Genomic DNA, 23,735 nt, shown 5'->3' on the forward strand with positions numbered 1-23,735 from the left:
CGGGCGGACAAGGATGTTGGCGAGTTCCGCACTTGCGTCTTACTGCTAGACGCGTGCTATTTACCTGCTACTTGCATGTATTCCGTGTGACCTGCTTTGAAGCCTATCCATTTTCAGGTACGAGCGACATACGGGCAGTAAATGCGTTACAGCTGCGAAGTACCTGCGTGGGACTTGCCTGCGAGGTGCTGCCGCTACTGAAGGGCCTCCTACTTGTGTTCTGCATGTACCTCTGCGGGCAAACCCCCACGACTCACCCGGAACGAGTTTTAAGCATGCTCAAAGCCTTGTCACACCGTGTCTGGGGAAGCCTTGCGGGTTGACTTGCGGGTCTCCCAGTAGTTAGTCCGCATCTGACAGTGCCTAGCGCGTATCTCACCCGTAGTTGACCGGAGGTGCGCACGCAAGTCCGATTTACCCGCAGCCAAGTTTTGAGCATGACCAACACTTTTTACGGGTGAGTCGCGGGGATTACCCGCAGAGGTCTATGCAGAACGCCAGTAAGGAGGCCCTAAGCGGCAGCAAAGCGCTTTGTTAGAAATTGAATGATGTATTATGTGTTTAGATGGTGTATGTTTGATTTAGAATGATAAATATCCCAGTGGGAAAAATGCACACACAAAGAAGTATAAACACACACACACACACACACACATACAAAATACATACGCAAACAAAGTGTGTAGACCACTGTAGAGATGTAGAGAGAGAGAGAGAGAGGGGGGGGGGGTGCTTTATTCAGCTTATTCCAGAACATCATACCTTCCACAGAGAAGAAATTACAGCAACCCAATTTGGTAAACTGACATCAGAAGTTACACATACGGTAATATTTCAATCCTTGAAATAAACACAGATATTTGTTAACTTCCAAAACATCACCAAGAATGACTCAGTATTGAACAGTGGCATTGTCATCGCATTCTTTCTCTGTCATGTTTTTCATTAGGGCCTACTTAATGATGGATACATTCATGTTCCAGATAATGTCATCATAAATCTATTAGTTTACATGATGTAAAAAAAAGATAACATAACTGTTCTTGTCGATACAGTATAATACTTTATCTTGATTAGACATGATATAAATCTCTTTTCAAAAACCACAAATCAATTGGAATCACAACATATTTCTTGAATAGTGTAAATCCTGATCCGTCATTCAATTCCCCTCAAAACTGTATTTCAAGAGTGAAATAGTTACACATCTGTGTAATTACAGTAACAGTATTAAAAAAAAAAAATTCATTTACAACATATTTAGGCTAACATAGGCTATTGTGCCTTCATCATATTCTGCCCAATATCAATGGAAGTTTGCTTCGAACCTACTACATGTACCTCCGTGCATCAAGATTTTCTAATCGCAAATGCCACACATCTTTTATTTTTCAAGTGACAAACCCCCCCCCCCAAAAAAAAAAAAAAAAAAAAAAACCCAGGCCCACTTTCATCAGCAAATTGGATAAGATCTATGTCCAATACATGTATTGTACATTTTCATGTTATTGAGTAAAATGAATTTGTAATTACCACTTAACTCCTCTTGACAAACATATATGTACTACGAACGAGTGCCATGTTTGACGAAAGAACATGATATTTGAGTAGCTGTTCAAACAATGACATGTATGAATTTGACCTGTACCTTTGAACCTAGATTCTCAGTGAGTAAATATCACTTATTCATCTTGGAATAGGCAGACATAAGTATGTACTTATAGCCTGCGCTCGGCTGAGTTGATCAAATATTTCATGAAAACTTCTACTATAATAGCTTTCATGTATCACGTATGAGAACAGAAGTCCATACGGCAGATTGGGTAGTCAGGTTCTTGTTGTTAAAGATCATTGAACATATCCCATTTATTACAGTTTCAAAGCATATATCAGTACCATACACAAAACTCCCGATACCTGACATATTGTAAGAAATACACATCTATTTGGCCATTGAATTAATACGTGGCCAGCTCTGCAACTGGCAGCAAATGCTGTAAAACTTTGCTACCACGACAAGCAGACTTCTCCATCTCTACTGAAAATTCAACCCATACCATTTTGAACGAATTTATCCACGAATATTTTTATCATTTATTATGAATATGACTATTTTTAAACCATGAATATAATCTTGGAATATTGTTCAGTGTAATTCGTTTGTTTATGTCTTTGTTTTTTTAAATGTTGTTTTTGCTTTTTGTCTCTGTTTCTACTTCCTGTTAAGATTGAAGTATGTATTTTTTTGTTATTGGTGAACTGTACTTTAAGGATCCCAAGTCAGACCAGTGTTATTTTGAAAAAATCACTGAATTTGGACTATCCTCCGTATTATTTTGATGTACATGGTTTTGATATCTTATATATTTTGTATGCGCTTTTTATACATGATTCGGAAATACAAACAAACAAACAAACAAGCAAACGGGCACTAACCTCTGAGTACGGTTTACATCAGAGTTCCTAGTGATGCTACATTGACCATCAACTGCAACAGCTAAACCTTTGGGGTCCATCGTCAAATGGAGAGTACATTAAACACAACACATTCTGAGGAACTGATCCTCAAGAATCAAGATCATATTTCATTTCATCAGTATTGCTGTCTCGTTTGAGGGATTTCAGATCTGTTTGGAAAGAAAACTATAACTAAAAATCACTGCTCATGAATACAGCACTTTATGACACACCATGACAGACATTAAGAACAAATTATTGACTCGGGAATTATTCATTTAATGTCTCACTCAAAGAAATTGCACTGTCATTTCACTTGTAAAGATCAGACAAAAATTTCTTGATGTGATCCCCAATTTCTATGGGAGAATCTTCCTGAAAGAAATGCAGTCCAGCAGCTTCAACAATTTTCTGATTGGGCCATTGCTCAGTGTCTTTCTTGAGGCTCTCGCTTAAGGAGCCTGGTGTGGCGAGGACTAAGAGCTTTGGTAGATCCGCAGATTCCTTCAGCCAGGCATAGTAGGCTGTAACAATGGCAATGACATCGTCGGGACCATACCCGACGACAGGGATCTCCCTTGGCCATGTCAGGGTGGGGCGTCTGTCTTCTCCTGGAACTTTGAAGGGCTCCACGAAGGCATCCATCTCTTCCTTCCTCAGCTCCCGCTGGATGAATTGAGGCAGGAGTTGCTCCACAAACATGTTTTTCTCGATAACCATCTCCTCCCCGGCCTCGGAGCGCACTGCCTTAAGAAAGTCCCGTGCAGAATCAGGAAATTTGTCCCACCCGGAAAGGGGAGCGATGACACTTTCCATGTGCACAAGGGCTTCCAGACGATCGCGATGTTCATTGCTCCAGTGGAAGCCCAGCGCAGAGCCCCAGTCGTGGCAAACGATGCTGACCTGTAGACAGAGAAAGCAGGATTGTGTTAGTCGCAATTGTATTATGTATACAATAGCCTACCAGGTAGGTCCTGTCTCTCCATGGAGATGGCAATCTTGAAGGGAATGTGTTTACAGGCAATTTTGTTCACATTTTTATACAGAACACTCTCAATGAACATGGTTAATAATAACATCAAAGAAAACTCTCATTACACCAAATTCAAAGTCTAGGCCCAAAACTTATTGTCTACCTTGTTTGCTTATTTACAAGAAAAGGTCAATTTATTATAATGAAAGAAAACTGCCATTCCCGAGGAGTTCCTAATAATAGAAGTGTCATGTAATGATACAATTTAGTACGAGTTTCAAAGGTCTGAATTGAAAACTGTTGGCGAAAGAGTTCCGGTCAGTCGTTCCACAAGAGTTTGCTTAACATTTGGCCACAACAGTTTGCTTATAGTTCGGGTTTCTTGGACAATCTAATTGAGTGCAATAATCCAAGATATTATGTCTGAGATTGTTCATCTGCTTTATGATTTGTCAACTATTTTGAGGAATAAACAAAGTTTCCATGGTCAAGAAGTTAAGAGGAATAACAGTTAATGAGAAACAAGGTTATGCAAGTTCAAGGTCATGGTCAAAGTCAATGTCGTATATGCTGTAATATGTATTGATGTCTATTGTCCCATGCATTGTTCAATTGCATTATTAACGTTTGCATGGCCCGCGTGGATAGTGTTAAAAAGATGAACGTTTGGACGGTCTTTGTAAAGACCTCTCCCTTTTTGGCGAACAATCCGAAAATGATAATATTGCGGATGTGAATCCATGGAGTATCAAATGGGCTTTTGGTATCATGAATTGCTCATGTTAAAACGTGAAAGTTGGATCATATCTTTTCGCGTATGTATCGTGTTCGGAACGCTCGACGTACGAAGTTCGGGTGCGCGGAGGGATATTATATTATTAAAGTTGGAGATAGAGTTATATGTCTAGCCGTAGATTCATGGATAATCTCATTTAAGACTACAAAAAGGTTGCTAAGGAAATTCTAATGCTTGTTGTTGTTAATGTAGCATTTGTGACGAGAAGTCTTGTAGTGAGATTGATATGAGATGTGGCATTGAGCGAGTACAATCATGAGATTTAAGATATTGATTTTGTTGAATAAGATTAACTAGTGATTTGTCTAACTTACCCAGAATATTGAAAGTTCATTATGTTAATTCTGCTTGTAGATTATACCAGATACACAACGACAGTGCTCATGATGATAGTCGACACAGCCACCCCTTTAAGTGAGTTAGAATAGATATAAACGTTGTTTTCATATTCTGGCCATAATTACTTCACTCAGAAAAAGAAGGAAAATGTTCATTATCGTCTTACTATTTCTGTGTAGGGTTGAAATAGTAATGATTTGTATATGGCGTGTTAAATACGAATAACTTTCTTTCTTGTTTGTATCTAACAGGAACCACTCATACATACACAGTTGTTGAATAGACTACACTAGCAAGCGCAAGTTTGCAGTACACACAGATATCGTCGATACGTGCATACAATGTAACAGAATAAAGAACCCACATCAAGTTTAACCGAGGATTCCGTTCTTTTATTGCAACGTGTCCATTTGATGAGATTACATACGAATCCATCACAAGGAGATGATTGTAATCTGGAATCTTCTTTTTTTCTAATAATCATTACTAAGAAAAGGTACACAATTGTACAAACATTCCCCTTCTCTGTAAGACACAAGAGATAAATCTCGTCAAATCAGACAATGGACAAACACATTCAGCACAATTCTCTTTATTCCTCTGAAACGGATCTATTTCTCTCAGTGCTCTGTGCTGTGTATGATTATGAATTTATTACAGGTCCTGCTGCATAACTTGTCCCTTTACACAAAGAGTATCGAGTGGGCCTACAAATTGTATCCCGCCTTCAGTACTGCAGAAGTTTTTAAGCAAAAGGTTCGAGAAGGATACTACTAAAATGGTCTAATATGGGTCCTTTGAACCAAGGTCTATCTTCCAAATCAATCACATCATGACATACCTAATTTCACATGATGATTTCATTTCAAAGGTAAACAAGGACAGATATAATATTCATGAAAACAATGTCACATGTTTTAGTGAGCTCCATAAGCCTCTTCAAATCAGATAGGCAACTGCTCACTTTTTGTTTTGGGTGTTTTCTTTTTCCAACCATAACACACCCACGAATACACACCTTTGAAGGCAGGTTAACCCGGTCGAACCAGGCAGACAGGAATCTATAGTGATCGACGAAGCGATACGACAGGCTTGCGAGCTTGTTGGATCTGCCCATGCCGATGAGGTCGGGAGCCAGACAACGAGCAATAGGCTGAACTTGAGGTACGACGTTCCTCCAAAGGTACGACGAGGTTGGGTTTCCGTGGAGAAACACGACTGCTCGATCACTTTCGCGTTGATCGGGGTCGGAGTCGTAGTACGACATCTGTTCACCCATGACATTAACTTTGGAGCATTTCCCCCACCATTCTTCGGCTGTCACTAGCGGTATCGTGGATTGGTGTCGCGCCCGAACTCCACCTGTCGCTGGTAGCTGCTTGCTGAGAAGCCGACCCACATGCACACGACCAATGACGGCAACGGATTTGAGAACACTTACGGCTCGGATAGACATCCTGAATGACTTAACGTTCAAATTTATACACTTTTTGTATCATGCATTGATTAACCTTTGTGAAATGGCGGCTTGCTCGCTACTTCTTAGAATCGCAGAAATTGTGATTTTCGTGCTTTCCACCACCTGTGTCTATTCCTCAGCGGTCGACATCGCAGTAGTGCAGCGCGTAGTTTGTACACGGTGACTTTTGTATCAACGCACGCACTGCGCGCGCTCCTATACCCTTTGGTGTAGAATGAGGATCTTGGCCTCAGGCGTAACTTTTGGTTGGTCGTACATTCCTCTCTCTAGAATCATATTGTTGTTTTAATTAGATTTTTGTCACATTGATGGATCGCTCGTGCAGCGCTGGACCTGTTTGTGATACTACTTTGTGCCTCATCATCACCGTTTTGGATCTATTCAAGAATTTTCAGCGTTCGTGCATGGTGTTTCCTCTCGTAAGTTACTCTTCGAACTTCATCTTCATCACTAACTTAGCGAACTTCATCTTCATCTTCATCAGTAACTTCGCAACCAAAACGATCTTGTATAGCGTGGACCGCCCTAGCGCAGCAAGCAGCAAGTATTAACAAATCTTCGTATCATAAAGTATCTGGGTGGATAAGACACCTGTCTCCTAGCAACTCACACATCATCTTTCTTCCTCTTCTCAGTGAGCAGAAGAGCACATTGTCTCTTAGCAACGTGAGCAGCATTATTTTCTTCCTCATCTCATCTAGCTGAGTTATCATTTGCGCATCAGTGTGGTGTTCGGGCTTATCATCCGTTTACATTGTGACGTCACTAATAGACTTCACCAATGGCTACCAATAAGTTCATCCTCCTGGGGCCCGTTGCATAAAAGTTACAATTATGGCAACTTTACCAATGGTAACTTCCTTGAAATTCTTGATTTTGATTGGCTGTTGAGTATTGTTGCCATGGTAGTTACCATTGGATGGCAAAGTTACCACAATAGTAACTTTTATGCAACGGGCCCCTGGACGATATGAGGTATCTACTAACGCTAAGTCCGTAATCACAGAAGCAGGAAGCTATCCTTGTTTGTTTGTTTGTTTGTTTTATTTCCGTCATAAACATACATACAGATATAAAAGACAACATATGAGGTACAGGGAAAATGATACATCATGCATAAAAATGAAGCATACATACATAGCAAATGAATAATGTGACACATCATCGATATACCAAAAAAAAAAATGAGGAAATAGAATGTACAGTAGGATTATATAGAGAGATAACGGCTGGATAGCCCATAATCAGCTGCACTTTTCTGGTGCCGCTGGTCTTCCATGGGGACCAGTTATAAAGGGTTGGGGAAAAGAAAAAAAAAAGAGTAGAAGATTACATAATTATATAAATACAACATTATAATACATTTGTAGTCTCATGAAAACTTATAATGCAATAATCATACAAAATCTCAGGGCAAAGTACGCTTTATTGAAAAGTGTAGATACATTTCTCGTGTATCAGACAAAAGTATATATATATATATATATATATATATCTAGATATGTTTACGCAGATGAAATTAAACCAATTCAAAAAGGGACCGTTTAAAATCCTTCAGTGACTTGCAGTCACGGACAGCATGAGGAAGGCTGTTATATAGTTTGGCTCCCCTGTAGAAAAATGCACGTTTGCAGAAGTTTGTCCGAGGTTTTGGAAGGCTGAGGCTATAGTACCGAAATTGGTAGGGTTTGGGGGAATAAAATATATTTTCGTTCAAATAGGTAGGTGTTAAATCATTCAAAATCTTGAAAATCATTACTCCGACATGAAATTTTTGACGGGATTTTAACGTTTCCCACTGTAATATATCATGTATTAACCTGACAGAAAAATGTAATTTAGGATTGACCTTCAGAATAATTCTTCCTGCTCTATTTTGCAGTTTTTGCAATTGATTTATATGTTTTTTTCACAAGAAGACTCCCAAATAACATTTGCATAATCCAAATGAGGAAGAATAACATTGCGATATATCAAATTCAAAGAATTTCTGTTTATGAAATATGTCAAACGACGAAGGAAGGAAATCATACGGCCTACTTTTTCACACAGATAATTTACATGAACGTCCCATCTGAGTTCATCATCAATGTACAATCCTAAATACTTCAAACTTTTAACCTGATTAATTTCATATCCTTTTATACTTAAATCCAAACTATTATATCTTTTCAACATATATCGATTACCAATTAACATACTCACAGTTTTATCATAATTAATTTTCAATTTGTTCTTAGACATCCAACTATCTAATACAAATAGTTCCTTATTCAATATTGTTTGTACTTTTTGTGGGTCTTTGTGAGAAAAATAAATAACAGTGTCATCCGCATATAAATGCACATTACATGAATCAAATATGGAAGGTAAGTCATTAATAAATATGATAAACAACAATGGACCCAATATCGATCCCTGTGGCACACCGAGCTTAATATCCAGTTCTTCAGAGGTACAATTTCCTATACTAGTTACTATTTTTCTGTCAGATAAGTAATTTTCAAACCATTTAAGGGTGTTGCCGCTTCTGCATGGTGCCCAGCCAAAAACAAAACAAACGATGAAAGAGAACTTGAAACCAAAATCAAATTCCGCTCTAAACAATAACAAAATGATCAACTGGCCGACGCTGTGAGAAAAGTAATGGAAGCAATCCAACTTGTCAAAGCCCAGTCAGTTATAACCGCTGTCACTACGACATCGGCGATGGGAGAAATCAAGGCCATTCGACCCGAACCTGTTGCCCCCGTTGCAGATTAGAGTACACGAGTCCTTCACTATGAACTTGACAAGTTGGAGCAATATGGTAGACGCGAGAACATAAAGATTTATGATGTTCCTGAGAGCGTCAACGAAGACACGACGGATGTTGTAGTCAAGTTGGACAACGAACTTGGTGTCAAGCTGCATGGAGAGAGATGACATCAGCATTGCTCATCGTCTTTATGGCGGAAAGGACACGGAGAAGCCTGCTGGGATCATCGCGAAATTTATGCGACGCGAGCGGAAGGTGGAGATACTGATCTTCATGATTTTAAACATTTTCATAAGCCCTATTTATATTCATCTTGTCATTCCTATGTTAGAACAACGACAACAACAAAAACAACAACACCAAAGTCCTCCCAAACATGACACATTTACCATTATCATTATTATTATTATTACATTATCATTGTTTTGACCATTTTCAGTTTATCATCATCATCTCAATAATTATCACCATTTATCTCTCTTCTTTTTTTTTGTGTTATTTTTTGGGGAGGGGTGAGGGGGGTTCGGTGCATTTATCACACACCATTCATTCCATTCCGTTATTAAATCTTAAAAGCTCCCCCCCCCCCCCTGATATTTTTACAGGTCTAACCTTTAGGGAAAGTTTCCCCCAATACATGAGCGCACTATAAATAATAGTAGTAATAATAATAATAATAATAATAATGTTAATAATAATAATAATAATAATAATGAGAATTGAATGAGTGCAACAATGTTAGAGGAAAACAGCAGCGAGGTTTGAGGAAAATTTGACACTCCGTTCGAAAATTACGAATCTTAAAAAGTTTCGTTACCACCGTCACTAGATGAGATGACTACCATAAATGCAATTCATGGTGTCACGGCATAACGAGCATATGAAAAACATATAAAAAGAATTCTGGAATAAACTTCGATTTTCTGTAGCATAATGCAAAAGCAATAGACTTACCAATGGGACCTTCCTCTTTTAGAAAACAAGTGAAATCATATTACCCTATACATTATCTCGGTAAGAGGTCAAATGAATAAATATAGAAATAAAGTTGATCGTTTGTCCCACGAAGCGAGGTAAACATAAAGGTATGAATACGACGTTTCAGCCGCGTAATCTGCTGGCTTTCGTCTGGCAAAGTTGACCGAGCGCTGCAGTGCATGCCGATTGCTCAAGGGCACGCCATTGTTCCGCTTCGCTGGCGCGTAAGGTGCGCTATTTCGCGGCCTAAAGCGGGGTTCCCACTATCACGATTGGCGCCACGATTGGAATTGTGGTCTTAATCGTGCAGCAAGCGTGATGGTCTTATCAGATTGTATCAGATCTTAAGGTCAATCGTGGCAATCGCGTTAATCGTAGGAAAATTTTGGACGGTTTAAAAATTTTCTACGATTAACACGATTAGTTTTTGATCGTGATCATCGCATCAGATCGTCTAGGATCGTATCCAAACGCAGCAAATCATTTCTAATCGTGCTTCTTAATCGTGTTGATCGGGATCGACTTTTTCACTTCACTTCCGCTTATTGTTATTATCATTTTTTGCCCATTTGCCCTTATTTTACTCATAAATTGATTTATTTTGTATTCTGATAAATGGTAGCCTGCATCTTTAGATTATTATTTCCAAACGGTAAATTGAATGACGGTGTGGGGTTTAATTGTCGTAATTTTTAAGGTACATTATCAAAATCATTTTTTTTAATGATTTCATAAAATGAAAGTTGTATTACAGATTTTTAGATGTTTTCATACATTGTGTTAATGATGTTTTCATTAATGAGTTGCTATTACCATTATACAGACACACAAAACAGGATATGGGATAACTTTTGTAACGAAAACAAAAAATGAGCAAAAATAAAATGGCAATTGTATGTCTGCACGTATTGACTAACGTCAGTACAAAGATGAGAATAATTCAGTGAATCGTGCTTGAATGGGTACATATCAAAGGCAAATGGTTAATTTTTAAAAGTATATTACAGAATATTTTTTTTTGGGGGGGGTGCAGTATCCTGCTGTTTGTGTATTGTACATAGTAATTAAGAGTTGTTGTTTCATCAGCCATCGTTTGATCCCTTTACATCTATTTTGACACGTTTCAATGTCTTTTTTTTTGTTTAGTAGAGCATAATTTTAGAGGAAAATGGTTATTTTCAACTCTCATTATTACTGCAAATGTAAAAGTGACCATTGTCGTGGATGTGAGATCACTCGTATGATTATGACAATGAAGATCACTCTTATTATTTTTCACAGTTAGTTATTCAATAAGTGTAGCAATATACCCCTGCGAAATGATTTTGCGTAAAACCTCCTTTTTAAAAAAAAAAAAAAAGTGACATCATTTTGATTAGGGAGTCACTTTTCCGTTATGTGTGTGTATCAGTTATGTTAAACATTGTTAAGTAAAACACTAAATCAAGCCGAATAAACCAAACTTTTAATAACCCATGAGATAACGACATTTTGAAATAAAAAGCATATGATACATACACTTTGCGAATATGAAATCGAACACATAAGCAATACTATCCATTCGGCCAACTTTCTTACATCGAGCGTATATAACACATAATACTATGTTACATAACATTCAAAATGATCCCATCCTCTTTCTTAGCTTCCATTTCATCATATAATTATTTTCTTCATGTATTGGAGAGAAAGGTCATTTTGTCTTGCTGGCTTTTTTTTTTCTGGGGAAGAGGAGCAATCATCTGATCTTATGTATTTGGGTTCGTTATTTCATTTTTTTGTGGGGGGGGGGGGGTGAGCATGTCGATTTAATCTATCAATTTCTTTACGTTTAATATTAGACGAGGGAATATCTGAGGTTATGGCTGGCCTGGGTGCTGCTTTCTCTCTGATAACATAATCGTCATTAGCAATACTGCAAAGGTTACGTTGTCATCATCGTCAACCTGCAAGCCTTGCCATCATCAATGGTTGTGGATAAAATTAATAGGCCTAATCACTCTGCATAATTTAAGGGAAACAATGAAATCCATCGTCAGCCGGACTATAATATTCCCATTCGGGTCCAATCGCGCCTTAAATGGGGGTCGCTTCTGATCCCGATCGTAAAAGATATCGTATCTTATCTCAGCAGCCCGTATTGGTTCGCGGTATTCGTATTGGAACGTATCAGTACGTTGCTGCACGTACCAGATCGGGGATCCTGATCGTAATGGTCATGTTAGATCGGTACCAATCGTGAACTCAATCAGGACAATCCTGTCGGATCGTATTTGAACGGCAGACCAGATCGTGACAGATCGTATCGCTTGAAATAGACCAATCGTGACCATATCGCATCCAAGCGTACCAACACGTATTGACTCGCATAACCTCGTATCCAAACGTGAAATTTCAGATGAGTTCAACAAATTTTCCACGATCAGTTACGAATGTCCAATCGTGGCGTTCGCAATGGATCGCACGATAGTGGGAACCCCGCTTAAACGTCGTATACTCGTATTCATACCTTTGTGTTAACCTTGCTTCGTGGGACAAACGATCAACTTTATTTCTTTCACTTTCACCCACGATGATGAGCATCTTCCTTACTATTGAATAAATATACTTTACAAAAATATGATATGAAATTTTGTGCAATTCTCCTTATATCGTTGCTCTACAGTGACGTCGCAATCTGTTGTGTGTGTGTGTTTTTTTTTTTGTTTTTTTTTTTGCACTGCTGCGATGGCGACACCAGAAATTCAGGAATTCATAGCTATTGACTGATTTTCCTAAAACTTTGCCGAACTATTCAACTGAAAAATGGTTAATTAAATACAAATGTAGATTTTGAGGAAACTTCCCCGGTAACTTCATTGAGAAATTAATCTTCTATCTGAACTCTATAAGAAATTATTCACGTTTATATTTTGAGATTCTGTAACCATTTCAAGGCCTTATTTATATTTTCTCATGTTTCTGACAACTCTTTGTTTGATTTCCAGTTTGAAATAGGCTTGTAATAAAATTCTTGTCCATAATGGCAAAGATAACTTCTTAGGTAAATTCATCGAATATCACCAAGCAGACAGGAATAGGTCGACAAAGCGATAGGATTGGTTTGTTAACTAATGGAACCCTTACCAATGAGGTAAAAAAAAAAGATGACTTTGGGTCTTGCACGATTTATCTTCAGTTGACTAGGATCGGAATCATGAGAAACCCTCTCGCCGAGGACTTCAACACATCCCCCACCATTCATCCACGGTAACGAAAGTTGGGTCCTACAGCCTTCGATCCCGACCATATCGGCGACTTGCCCGCACGTGCTTGCCGGACAGCGCAATTTAGGTACTCGATGGCCAGTGAAAGTCCTCCAAAATTGCAAGTGGTCGACTACTATTCGATGCTGGTTTTTCGTCTGTCATCTTCATACCCCACCCAGGGCTTCATACTCGAGTAGAACCGATTGATTGGTTTATCCAGGGAGGTGAGACAAAACTCACCTCCCTGGTTTATCGCAGCATTGTCATGATTACGTTTTCATGTAGGCCTGCACCATCCACGTGAAACATCCGGGACAATGCTACAAGCTAACCAGCTGGCTGTTTCGATATTTACTAATCGTAGGGTTGCGCGACTACTGCAAGGTCTCTATGATTGTAGAGAACGTACATGCTCGTTGTCAATGCTCCACACAAATCCAGTCAGTGAAACGCGATATATTTCTGCCGAGCTGTTTCCTTTCTTGCTGCTTCCCCCATCAATAGCATTGTCATTGCTTGTGTTCATAGCGCCACATTATTTGTAATTGTATGTTGTATGATTTATGAACTTCTTGTTTTTGTATTTCATCTTATACCTTCTTGTTTTATTGGTTAAAAAAAAATAAACTGAAACTAAAACTGATGACACTTTGTTAGATGACACTTTGTTAGTGATGACACTTTGTTAGAACGAGTATGATGACACTTTGTTAGAACGAGTTTCTCATATAAAATTCCTTGGTATCACAGTGGATGATAAACTTTCGTGGAGGCCGCATATTACTAACATTAGTACAATAATTTCACGCAATATTGGTATTATTAATAGACTCAAGTTTCATATTCCATTGTCCTCTTTGTTGACGTTGTATTTTTCTCTAATTTTACCTTATCTTAATTACGGACTCCTAGCGTGGGGTAGTGCCCATCAAAACTTACTAGATAAATTACTTTTGTTACAAAAAAAAGGTTATTCGTATTATTTGTGGCGTCCCGCCACGTTCCCATGCAGAGCCATTATTTATCAAACATGAGATTTTGAAAATTAAAGATTTGTATTTTTTTTCAACTTGGTCAGTTTATGTTTAATTACAATGTAAATGCACTTCCCAGTATTTTTAATTCAATGTTCCCACGGAACCAGTCTTTTCATGATTATCCCACTAGACAATCTAATGAGTTTCATTTACCCCTCCTGAGAACTTTATTGGCTCAGAATACATTTATATACACCGGTCCTAGATTTTGGAACTCACTGAGCTGTGAAATAAAAAATTCCCCATCTTTGTATTCTTTTAAGCGCAAGTTGAAACTTTTTTTATTAAATCCTCCCTGATATGTTTTCTTCCATAAACAGCTATAGTTTTTGTTAACCTCAGGGTTCATCATCCACCCACCAATCATTCAAACACTGAATTCATTATTACGTAAAGAAGTAGCCATTACAATTCTTGCTCAGCTGCATGCAGCACCAACTCTATGAAGCACATTCTCTACCATCCTCTGTTCCATTCCCCTTGTTCAGCGTGTAGGTATTCTCTCATTCTCTCTTTTTTCTTTCTTTCCTTCCATACTTTTCATCTATATCTGGCAAGTTGTGTCACGTTGTTGTGTTTCTTCTGTTTTGTCCCGTCCTGTCGTATATTATATTCGTCACAAGTGTTTGTAAATAAGTAATTCATAGGTTTTATGAGTGGTTCACAATCTACAAGCTTTGCTTTTTAGTGGACCTCTCTATTCTTTCTTTCTTTCTTTTTTCAACTGAAGCATGACTTTGTATTATTTTTTTTTTTTGCCAGTATGCGCTCCTATGTTTATTGATACCATTTATTAATTAAGACAAATGTTCTTTGTTTATGATGTAAAACTTGATCTATCTTGTGTTATGTTTTTGTTGAAAAAGAAAAAAGAAGAAGAATGAAAATAAATGAATTGAAATTGAAATTGAAATTGATATTAATTGTCTCTCTTGGGAGGATCGGTGCAAGTTTAATTCTCTATATACACTTAACTTACATGCCTTGATTTCAGAGGAATATGCCACAAGCTATACCGGGTGTCCCAAAAAAAACGGAACGGTGGATTTTCAGTACCTTGCGTTCTAAAAGTGATACATTTTTTGACATTATTAGAAAGAGCATCTTCCGCAGAAGACCATGATACCAAAATCATTAAATTTGGTTCGGCACTTTTTATTCTACGCCAATTTTTGTAAATGCAGTCATTTTCAATTTTTTGCGACTTATGAGATAATAATTTGGGTGCGACACGCGTTCCATACGGTGAATTGTGTAAGCTCGTTGATCCATGTCAACAAAAGATAATGCTTTCATATTGGGAGCGCACACACACACACACACACACACACACACAGACACACACACACGGGTTTCCCAATGTGAAAGCTGTATCTTTTGTTGACACGGATCACCGAGCTTACACAATATTCACCGTATGGATCGCGTAGTGCACTTTAATTATTATCTCATAAGTCGCAAAAATCCGGCGAAATTTGACAATGACTGCATTTTCAGAAATTGGCGTAGAATAAAAAGTACTGAACCAAATTTGATGATTTTGGTATCATAGTCTTCTACGGAAGATGCTCTTTCTAATGATGTCAAAAGATATATAACTTTTAGACCGCAAGATACTGAAAATCCACCGTTCCTCTTATTTTGGGACACCCGGTATATGACAAGTTCTAAGCATTTCAGGCCTTGTTAGAAAGAAGAAACTTTGATTTGGATGTTCTCTAGACAGGACCCTGAGACTTGATGTATAAACTGCATCCAAAATGTCCGATTCAATCAATATTGCCGAGGTCTAATACTAATGCAACGCTAAAATTTCTTGAAGAAACACAATATATATTGCGCCTATGCCACCATCATTTTCTTGTAGAAATCATTTTAAAAGAAATTAATCTAACAAGATAAAGAACTGAGATTCCGAACACTGAGTATATGTTGTCCACTGTCTGGGGTCTTTGTCATGTAATTGTCAACTACTCTGATGCAGAAGCGATGGTGAGCTACAAAGTTGTTAGCCCTTTTTACGTTCTTTTCTTTCTTTTTTCTTTGCTTTCTCTCTATCTCTTATCTCTTACCCCTGAGGGACACAGTATACTGACTTCACCACTGTCATGACTGTGTAGATTCACTGGAAGAATGGTGCTTCCGAAAGCTTTAGTAATGTTGAAACAGGAGTTGTTTGTGATTTATATATAACTATATGATTTTACAGATAATCTGTGTAAACGGTGTTCACTTGACCTTGTAATTGCTGTTCTCTGTTCAGTCCACATTTATATTGTTTCATTATTATATGATTTCTGTCACTAATAGAGTAAGATGTATATTATGTCATTGTAGAAAAACGGAAATGAATTTCATTTGAATTAAAATGAAAGTGAAAGTGGTTGACTACTGTTTGATGCCTGTTTTGTTTTGTTTTGTTTTGTTTTGTTTTGTTTTGTTTGCATCGTCGGTCATCTCCGCACTCGAGTGAGACTGGTTTATAGCAGCATTTTTTTTTTTTTTTGGCACTCTACATCAACACAAACATTCGAGGTACACACAATGCTCTCTGCTGAGAGGGCTGCCTGCTTCGGTATTTCCCAGGGTTGCGTGACCTGGGGAGCTCGGGGCGTTCTTTCCCTCGGTAAGAGGGCACCGAAGGTCAGATACCTAACAGATATGGAGAAATCTTCAGTGGACCAACAGACCGATACTTTCATGGAAGATCTACGCAAATGAAATGTTCGATCTCACTGAAATCACCGGAGGCAAAAAGTTCATGTCATGCAGGGCACAAGTGGAGGAACGCGTACCACCATTACTACCATTTTCTTGTAGAAACCATGGTAAAAGCAATTTAGAGAAGATATTCGAACTTAAGTGAAATTCGTCTTTAGAAGCCTGGAATATGCCGCACGATGGGAAAAAAAAACAATCTTGAGTACAGTAATAATCATAAGTGTTTCAGAAAAATGGTGTCTATTTGGACACCTGTATTCTTGACGTGTATGGCAATAATAAACGATGGTCTGAGACAATGAGTCACATTTCATTGCCTATTTTTCAAAGTGCTTTGTTAGAAGTATATAGTATGATTTATTATGTGTTTAGATAACGTATGTTGGATTTAGAATGATAAATATCCCAGTGGGAAAAATGCACACACAAAAGAAGGACAAACACACAAACACACACATACAACATACATACACAAACATAGTGTGTAAACCACCGTAGAGATGTAGAGAGAGAGAGATTCGGTGTAAAAATGGCAGAGGTAAAAATGGCAGGGGTAAAAATGGCAGAGGTAAAAATGGCAGAGGTAAAAATGGCTGAGGTAAAAATGGCAGAGGTAAAAATGGCAGGGGTAAAAATGGCAGGGGTAAAAATGGCAGGGGTAAAAATGGCAGAGGTAAGAATGGCAGAGGTAAAAATGGCAGAGGTAGAAATGGCAGGGGTAAAAATGGCAGGGGTAAAAATGGCAGAGGTAAAAATGACAGAGGTAAAAATGGCAGAGGTAAAAATGGCAGGGGTAAAAATGGCAGGGGTAAAAATGGCAGAGGTAAAAATGGCAGAGGTAAAAATGGCAGGGGTAAAAATGGCAGTGGTAAAAATGGCAGAGGTAAAAATGGCAGGGGTAAAAATGGCAGGGGTAAAAATGGCAGAGGTAAAAATGGCAGGGGTAAAAATGGCAGAGGTAAAAATGACAGAGGTAAGAATGGCAGAGGTAAAAATGGCAGGGGTAAAAATGGCAGGGGTAAAAATGGCAGAGGTAAAAATGGCAGAGGTAAAAATGGCAGGGGTAAAAATGGCAGTGGTAAAAATGGCAGAGATAAAAATGGCAGAGGTAAAAATGGCAGAGGTAAAAATGGCAGGGGTAAAAATGGCAGGGGTAAAAATGGCAGAGGTAAAAATGGCAGGGGTAAAAATGGCAGAGGTAAAAATGACAGAGGTAAGAATGGCAGAGGTAAAAATGGCAGAGGTAGAAATGGCAGGGGTAAAAATGGCAGGGGTAAAAATGGCAGAGGTAAAAATGACAGATGTAAAAATGGCAGGGGTAAAAATGGCAGGGGTAAAAATGGCAGGGGTAAAAATGGCAGAGGTAAGAATGGCAGAGGTAAAAATGGCAGAGGTAGAAATGGCAGGGGTAAAAATGGCAGGGGTAAAAATGGCAGAGGTGAAAATGACAGAGGTAAAAATGGCAGGGGTAAAAATGGCAGGGGTAAAAATGGCAGGGGTAAAAATGGCAGAGGTAAAAATGGCAGAGGTAAAAATGGCAGGGGTAAAAATGGCAGTGGTAAAAATGGCAGAGGTAAAAATGGCAGGGGTAAAAATGGCAGGGGTAAAAATGGCAGAGGTAAAAATGGCAGGGGTAAAAATGGCAGAGGTAAAAATGACAGAGGTAAGAATGGCAGAGGTAAAAATGGCAGGGGTAAAAATGGCAGGGGTAAAAATGGCAGAGGTAAAAATGGCAGAGGTAAAAATGGCAGGGGTAAAAATGGCAGTGGTAAAAATGGCAGAGATAAAAATGGCAGAGGTAAAAATGGCAGGGGTAAAAATGGCAGGGGTAAAAATGGCAGGGGTAAAAATGGCAGAGGTAAAAATGACAGAGGTAAGAATGGCAGAGGTAAAAATGGCAGAGGTAGAAATGGCAGGGGTAAAAATGGCAGGGGTAAAAATGGCAGAGGTAAAAATGACAGATGTAAAAATGGCAGAGGTAAAAATGGCAGGGGTAAAAATGGCAGGGGTAAAAATGGCAGAGGTAAAAACGGCAGAGGTGAAAATGGCAGAGTTAAGAATGGCAGAGGGAAAATGGCATCGGTAAAAACGGCAGAGGTAAATAATTGTGTGGTAAAATGTCTGAGGTAAAGTTGTCAGTGGTCGAAAAGTCAGTTGTCAAAATGCTAGAGACAAAAATGCCATTGATAAAAATTTAGTCGTTGAAATGCAAGAGGACGAGGTAAAAGTGACAGATTTTTTTTTCTGCATGTTTCTGACACCTTTCTCGCAATACGCGCTTTTCGTGCCTTCTCCTGAAATAAAGCACGGGTGAGACCGGGGAAAAATGGGACACGGGGAGAAATATGGGACACTCATGTAACTTGAAAAATGCTCGGCCAGTCAACAATCCAATATTATCAGTAAAAAGATGAACCTCGGTACACCTGAAAATGGACATATTAACCACTATACAGCTCTACAGGTATCTTGTCAGTAAAATATCAAACTTACTTTAGATCTGGAAGGTCCTATTATACTAAGTAATAAGTATTTTAAAAAGTGTGCAAACTTCTGAAAATAAAATTGCTTGATAACAGACACGCAGGTACGAAAAATTGGCAGGGATCTTTAACTGTTTCTGTTACCACTGGGAGAAATTTATTAGGGCGGTGCTACATTTCTCCCCGCGGCAAATGTAAAGAGAGTCTTGCAGAGCTTCAGCAATCCCTGTGTAAATTGAATCGCGATCAAATGGTAGTCATAGGCGGTGATTTCAATCTACCTGGATGGGATTGGATTGGATTTTCTTTATACTGTTGTTGTATAACGAGGGAACAACGTCATTTTCGGTGGCTGAATCCACCAATCTTTAGCAACACACCGTGTTGATAACATAATGGAATCTGACTTTGGAGCAACAGCTAAGTTTGAAAGGCATCAAACATTTACATTTTTTCGCCTGCGGGATTGTTCAACAATGACTGAAAGAAATCCCATGGCAAACTATCAGTTTTTAATCTCACTAGAACAGTTTATTGCTAAAGTTCGTCTCCAGTTTTAATAGGCATAAGTTTGTAAAGTGACCACAAAGTGTTCATTAAACTTCGAGATGTTTTTGCGCCATGTGATACTTGAACAATGCAATAAAATATTTTGCAAGAGCTTATTTGTTTTTGCGCCATGTGATTCTTGAACAATGTGATAAAATATTTTGCAAGAACTTACTTATGTCTGCCGATACATCTGCTGTAGTTTGTTTTTTGCGTTTTGTATTTTTACTTCTACATTATGTCGTGATCAGGCCTTTTGAGATAAATAGGCTCCTATACGAAACCTGAATAAGAAAAAATAATATTGAACAGGTGAAAAATTAGCGGTTTGCTTCGACTATGTTTCCTTCACTTCTTTACACTAAACACTTCAAAAACTGAAAAATAATGAAAATATACTAGCCTGGACGTGAGCGGAATTCGGTTGTGTAAGAGTGTGTATGTGAGAGTATATCTGCGTATATGTTTATACCAAAAGTGGGTTCGTGTGTGTGTGTGTGTGTGTGTGTGTGATAACTTCATTGGGCGAAACAACGTAGGATTATACTGCTTAAGGGCTTTGCAGCATTGTTGAAAACCCCTTATGATAATAGATAATATTAATAATAATAATAATAATAATGATAATAATAATAATAATAATAATAATACCGAATAATAAAAATAATCCCATAGGCCTACTAGGCTCTTAGCCGGTTTCTTATTTCTCTGCACAAAGACAGATTACGCCGCTGCACTTGAATCAAACTCAGAATAATGAGAGTGCTCTTTTTAAAACACAATTCAATCAATATTCTTCAAATCTGCACTTTGGATTTGATAATTCGATAAATACAGTTTGCTTTGGCAAGGTTATCATTCAAAACCTCTTCATACGTTTATATCTCACGAAATCGCTCTCATTACCTCTGCCATTTTAACCTCTGCCATTTTTACCTCTGCCATTTTTACCTCTGCCATTATTACCTCTGCCATTTTTACCTCTGCCATTTTTACCTCTGCCATTTCTACCCCTGCCAATTTAACCCCTGCCATTTTTACCCCTGCCATTTTTACCCCTGCCATTTTTATCCCTGCCATTTTTACCCCTGCCATTTTTACCTCTGCCATTTTTACCTCTGCCATTTTTACCTCTGCCATTTTTACCTCTGCCATTTTTACCTCTGCCATTTTTACCTCTGCCATTTCTACCCCTGCCAATTTTACCCCTGCCATTTTTACCCCTGCCATTTTTACCCCTGCCATTTTTATCCCTGCCATTTTTACCCCTGCCATTTTTACCTCTGCCATTTTTACCTCTGCCATTTTTACCTCTGCCATTTTTACCCCTGCCATTTTTACCCCTGCCATTATTACCTCTGCCATTTTTACCTCTGTCATTTTCACCTCTGCCATTTTTACCCCTGCCATTTTTACCTCTGCCATTTTTACCTCTGCCATTTTTACCTGGCACCGAGAGGGTTGGGGGGGATGCTTTACAGCTTATTCCAGAATGTTATACCTTTCACAGAAAAGAAAGAACAGCAGCCCAATTTGGTAGATTGACATCAAATGTTATATGTATTGTAATATTTCAGTCCTTGAAATAAACACTGAAATTTGTTAAAGGACAAGTTCACCTTCATAGACATGTGGGTTGAGTGAATGCAGCAATATTAGTAGAACACATCAGTGAGAGTTTGAGCATTTGGGAACAGAATATGTACTTTATTACATATTGCCATATATATATATATATATATATATATATATATATATACATACATATATATATATATATATATATATATATATATATATTCTCGTGGTGATCATATACAATTTTCATAAACAAGTAAGATGTGTCAAACTTTAAAACATTCAATGACTTTAGGATTTGGACTGCAGGTAGTTAAGGAATCGACACAATTTCCAGGTGCAAGTTAGGATTCAGTCAAGCATGTATGAGATAAAACTTTTTTAACAAGTGTCAATTCTACATGTAATGCTAATAACATGCTTCACAAAAAATAACATATTAGTAGTTTTTAAACATTGCAAAATGAACCCAAGGTAGTTTTTACATTTTGAATAGATACTAAATTATTCCTCTTCACCCATATCATCTTAAGATGCAGTTTGATCAGCTTTGATGTCTGTGAAGTTGTCAGCGTTTCCTGGAGGAGGATCACATAATAAATGAAATATATGAAATCAAATCATCAAATCAAAATCACATCTAATCAAAACTTGTAGAAGCTAACCCTAACACTCTTACTGTGCATACACATGCATACAGGGAGGGAGATAGACAGACAGAGAGAGACAAATAAGAATAGGAGATAGATCATTATTATAGAGAGAGAGAGAGTGAAGGAGAGAGATAGAGCGAGAGGGAGTCCTTTACAGCACATTAAACAGCACGTGAAGAGGAACACAATTTGTGATTGGGCCGATCTTTTATTCGAAGTCTCACAGACAACACAGAAATTGCTGATTTTGTAACATTCATACAGAATGTCTCAGTATTGATTATTTATATCTAGTTAAGGGTAGAGCTTACCATTGGGAGCAGCGATGTTCGAGTTATCACATTTGGTGCATAATTATGTGTAGGTCAGTTGCATCACAAAACATCCTACCATATGAAATGTTTGCAATAAAACCTAAAATATAAGGAGATATCACTATTTTTCTCACTAAACCATAACTGTAGACGGTTTAGTCTAGAAACATTTTTATTATAGCTATTATTCACATTTTGTATATCTAACAATATGTAACATTGATTATCCTGATTAATATTTTTACATTGGTGGTTTCTAACCCTAACTCACATTCTAAAACTATTTTGAAGCATTAAAGCTGAGTTTTTGTTTCATCTGCAGATGGTAAATAATGCCTTATATCATGCACTCATGTCTTTTGTCTGCGCGTATGATGTACTCCATTTGCCAAGAATTGGCATATTCACCCTTTATCTACGTGATGTTATCACCAATTTATCTGCATCATACAAAAATGAAAGCAATGGTAACTCTGAATTGATTTAAGACTGATTATCTCGAATTGAAATGATGCAAACAAATTCCAAAGAACAAAACAAACAACCACAAATTGATTAAAATATCACTTCAAGAAGTCAAGCTGTAAGTTTTCGTGATAATCGGATTGGCAACCTTGTGCCCATCTCCGCATGATCGCCATCGGATGGGACGTCGTCTAAAAATCGAGACAAATTTTTTGCAGCCTTTAATACGGTTTCTATAAAAAGCTTCCCTCTATGCCATTTCCTCTTGTCTCCTCCATTCTCATCGCGCAGAGCAATACATGAGCTTTGTTGATCCGAGGGCCGACGGCAGACTCGGGCCTCCGTTCCATAAATCTCATTACAATGATTAATGTTATGTTACAATGATGGTTCTTTCAATGGCAGCAGTCATGCAGTAACCAATCAGATATGAGTATTCGGGTTATTCGTCATGATAACTGCAATCACAGCAGCCTTTGATTATGGCAAACCCACCAGACTTCATTACATGTATCATATTTCGCGCACCTATTATATTCGCCCAGGGATTTTCATAATTTCCCGTAGGTGCCTCCTACTAGAGCAACCTGTAGATTTTCGTTCTAGCAAGGGGGTATTAGGCGAGTCTAGCACCTCACCCTAGTTTCTGGTTGCCCTGTTCAGACTCCATGAGCAATGAGCAATCTAGACCCTTTTGACTGACATGTTGTAACATACACATCTAATAGCAGGCAGCATTATACAAATATTGACTGCTCATGAGGATGGGAACGCCTCGGGGTAATAGAAGGGTCGGTATGAAAAGCACCTCGGGAATGATAATTTCCACCACCATCCGAATACAGAGCAGTTAATATTTGTTTTATATACCTCATCGTTTAAGACTTAACCAAGATCTAGGGCTAG

The 23,735-nt window shown here is 38.1% G+C and overlaps 1 protein-coding gene across 1 annotated transcript; it reads right to left on the reverse strand.

The window, feature by feature from the left end:
- Window positions 1-1,437: 1,437 nt before the first annotated feature.
- LOC139743384 (coelenterazine h 2-monooxygenase-like) lies at window positions 1,438-6,166 on the reverse strand. Its single transcript, XM_071653867.1, has 2 exons — window positions 5,584-6,166; window positions 1,438-3,360 (listed from the first exon to the last, which is right to left on the reverse strand). Exons 1-2 carry the CDS (start codon window positions 6,019-6,021, stop codon window positions 2,770-2,772), a joined length of 1,029 nt encoding a protein of 342 aa, XP_071509968.1. The 5' UTR covers window positions 6,022-6,166; the 3' UTR covers window positions 1,438-2,769.
- Window positions 6,167-23,735: the final 17,569 nt, after the last annotated feature.

The sequence above is a fragment of the Diadema antillarum genome, unplaced genomic scaffold, assembly GCF_040938485.1.
Source record: "Diadema antillarum isolate AM-2024a unplaced genomic scaffold, OU_Dant_1.0 seq00001076_RagTag, whole genome shotgun sequence".
NCBI lineage: Eukaryota > Metazoa > Echinodermata > Echinoidea > Diadematoida > Diadematidae > Diadema > Diadema antillarum.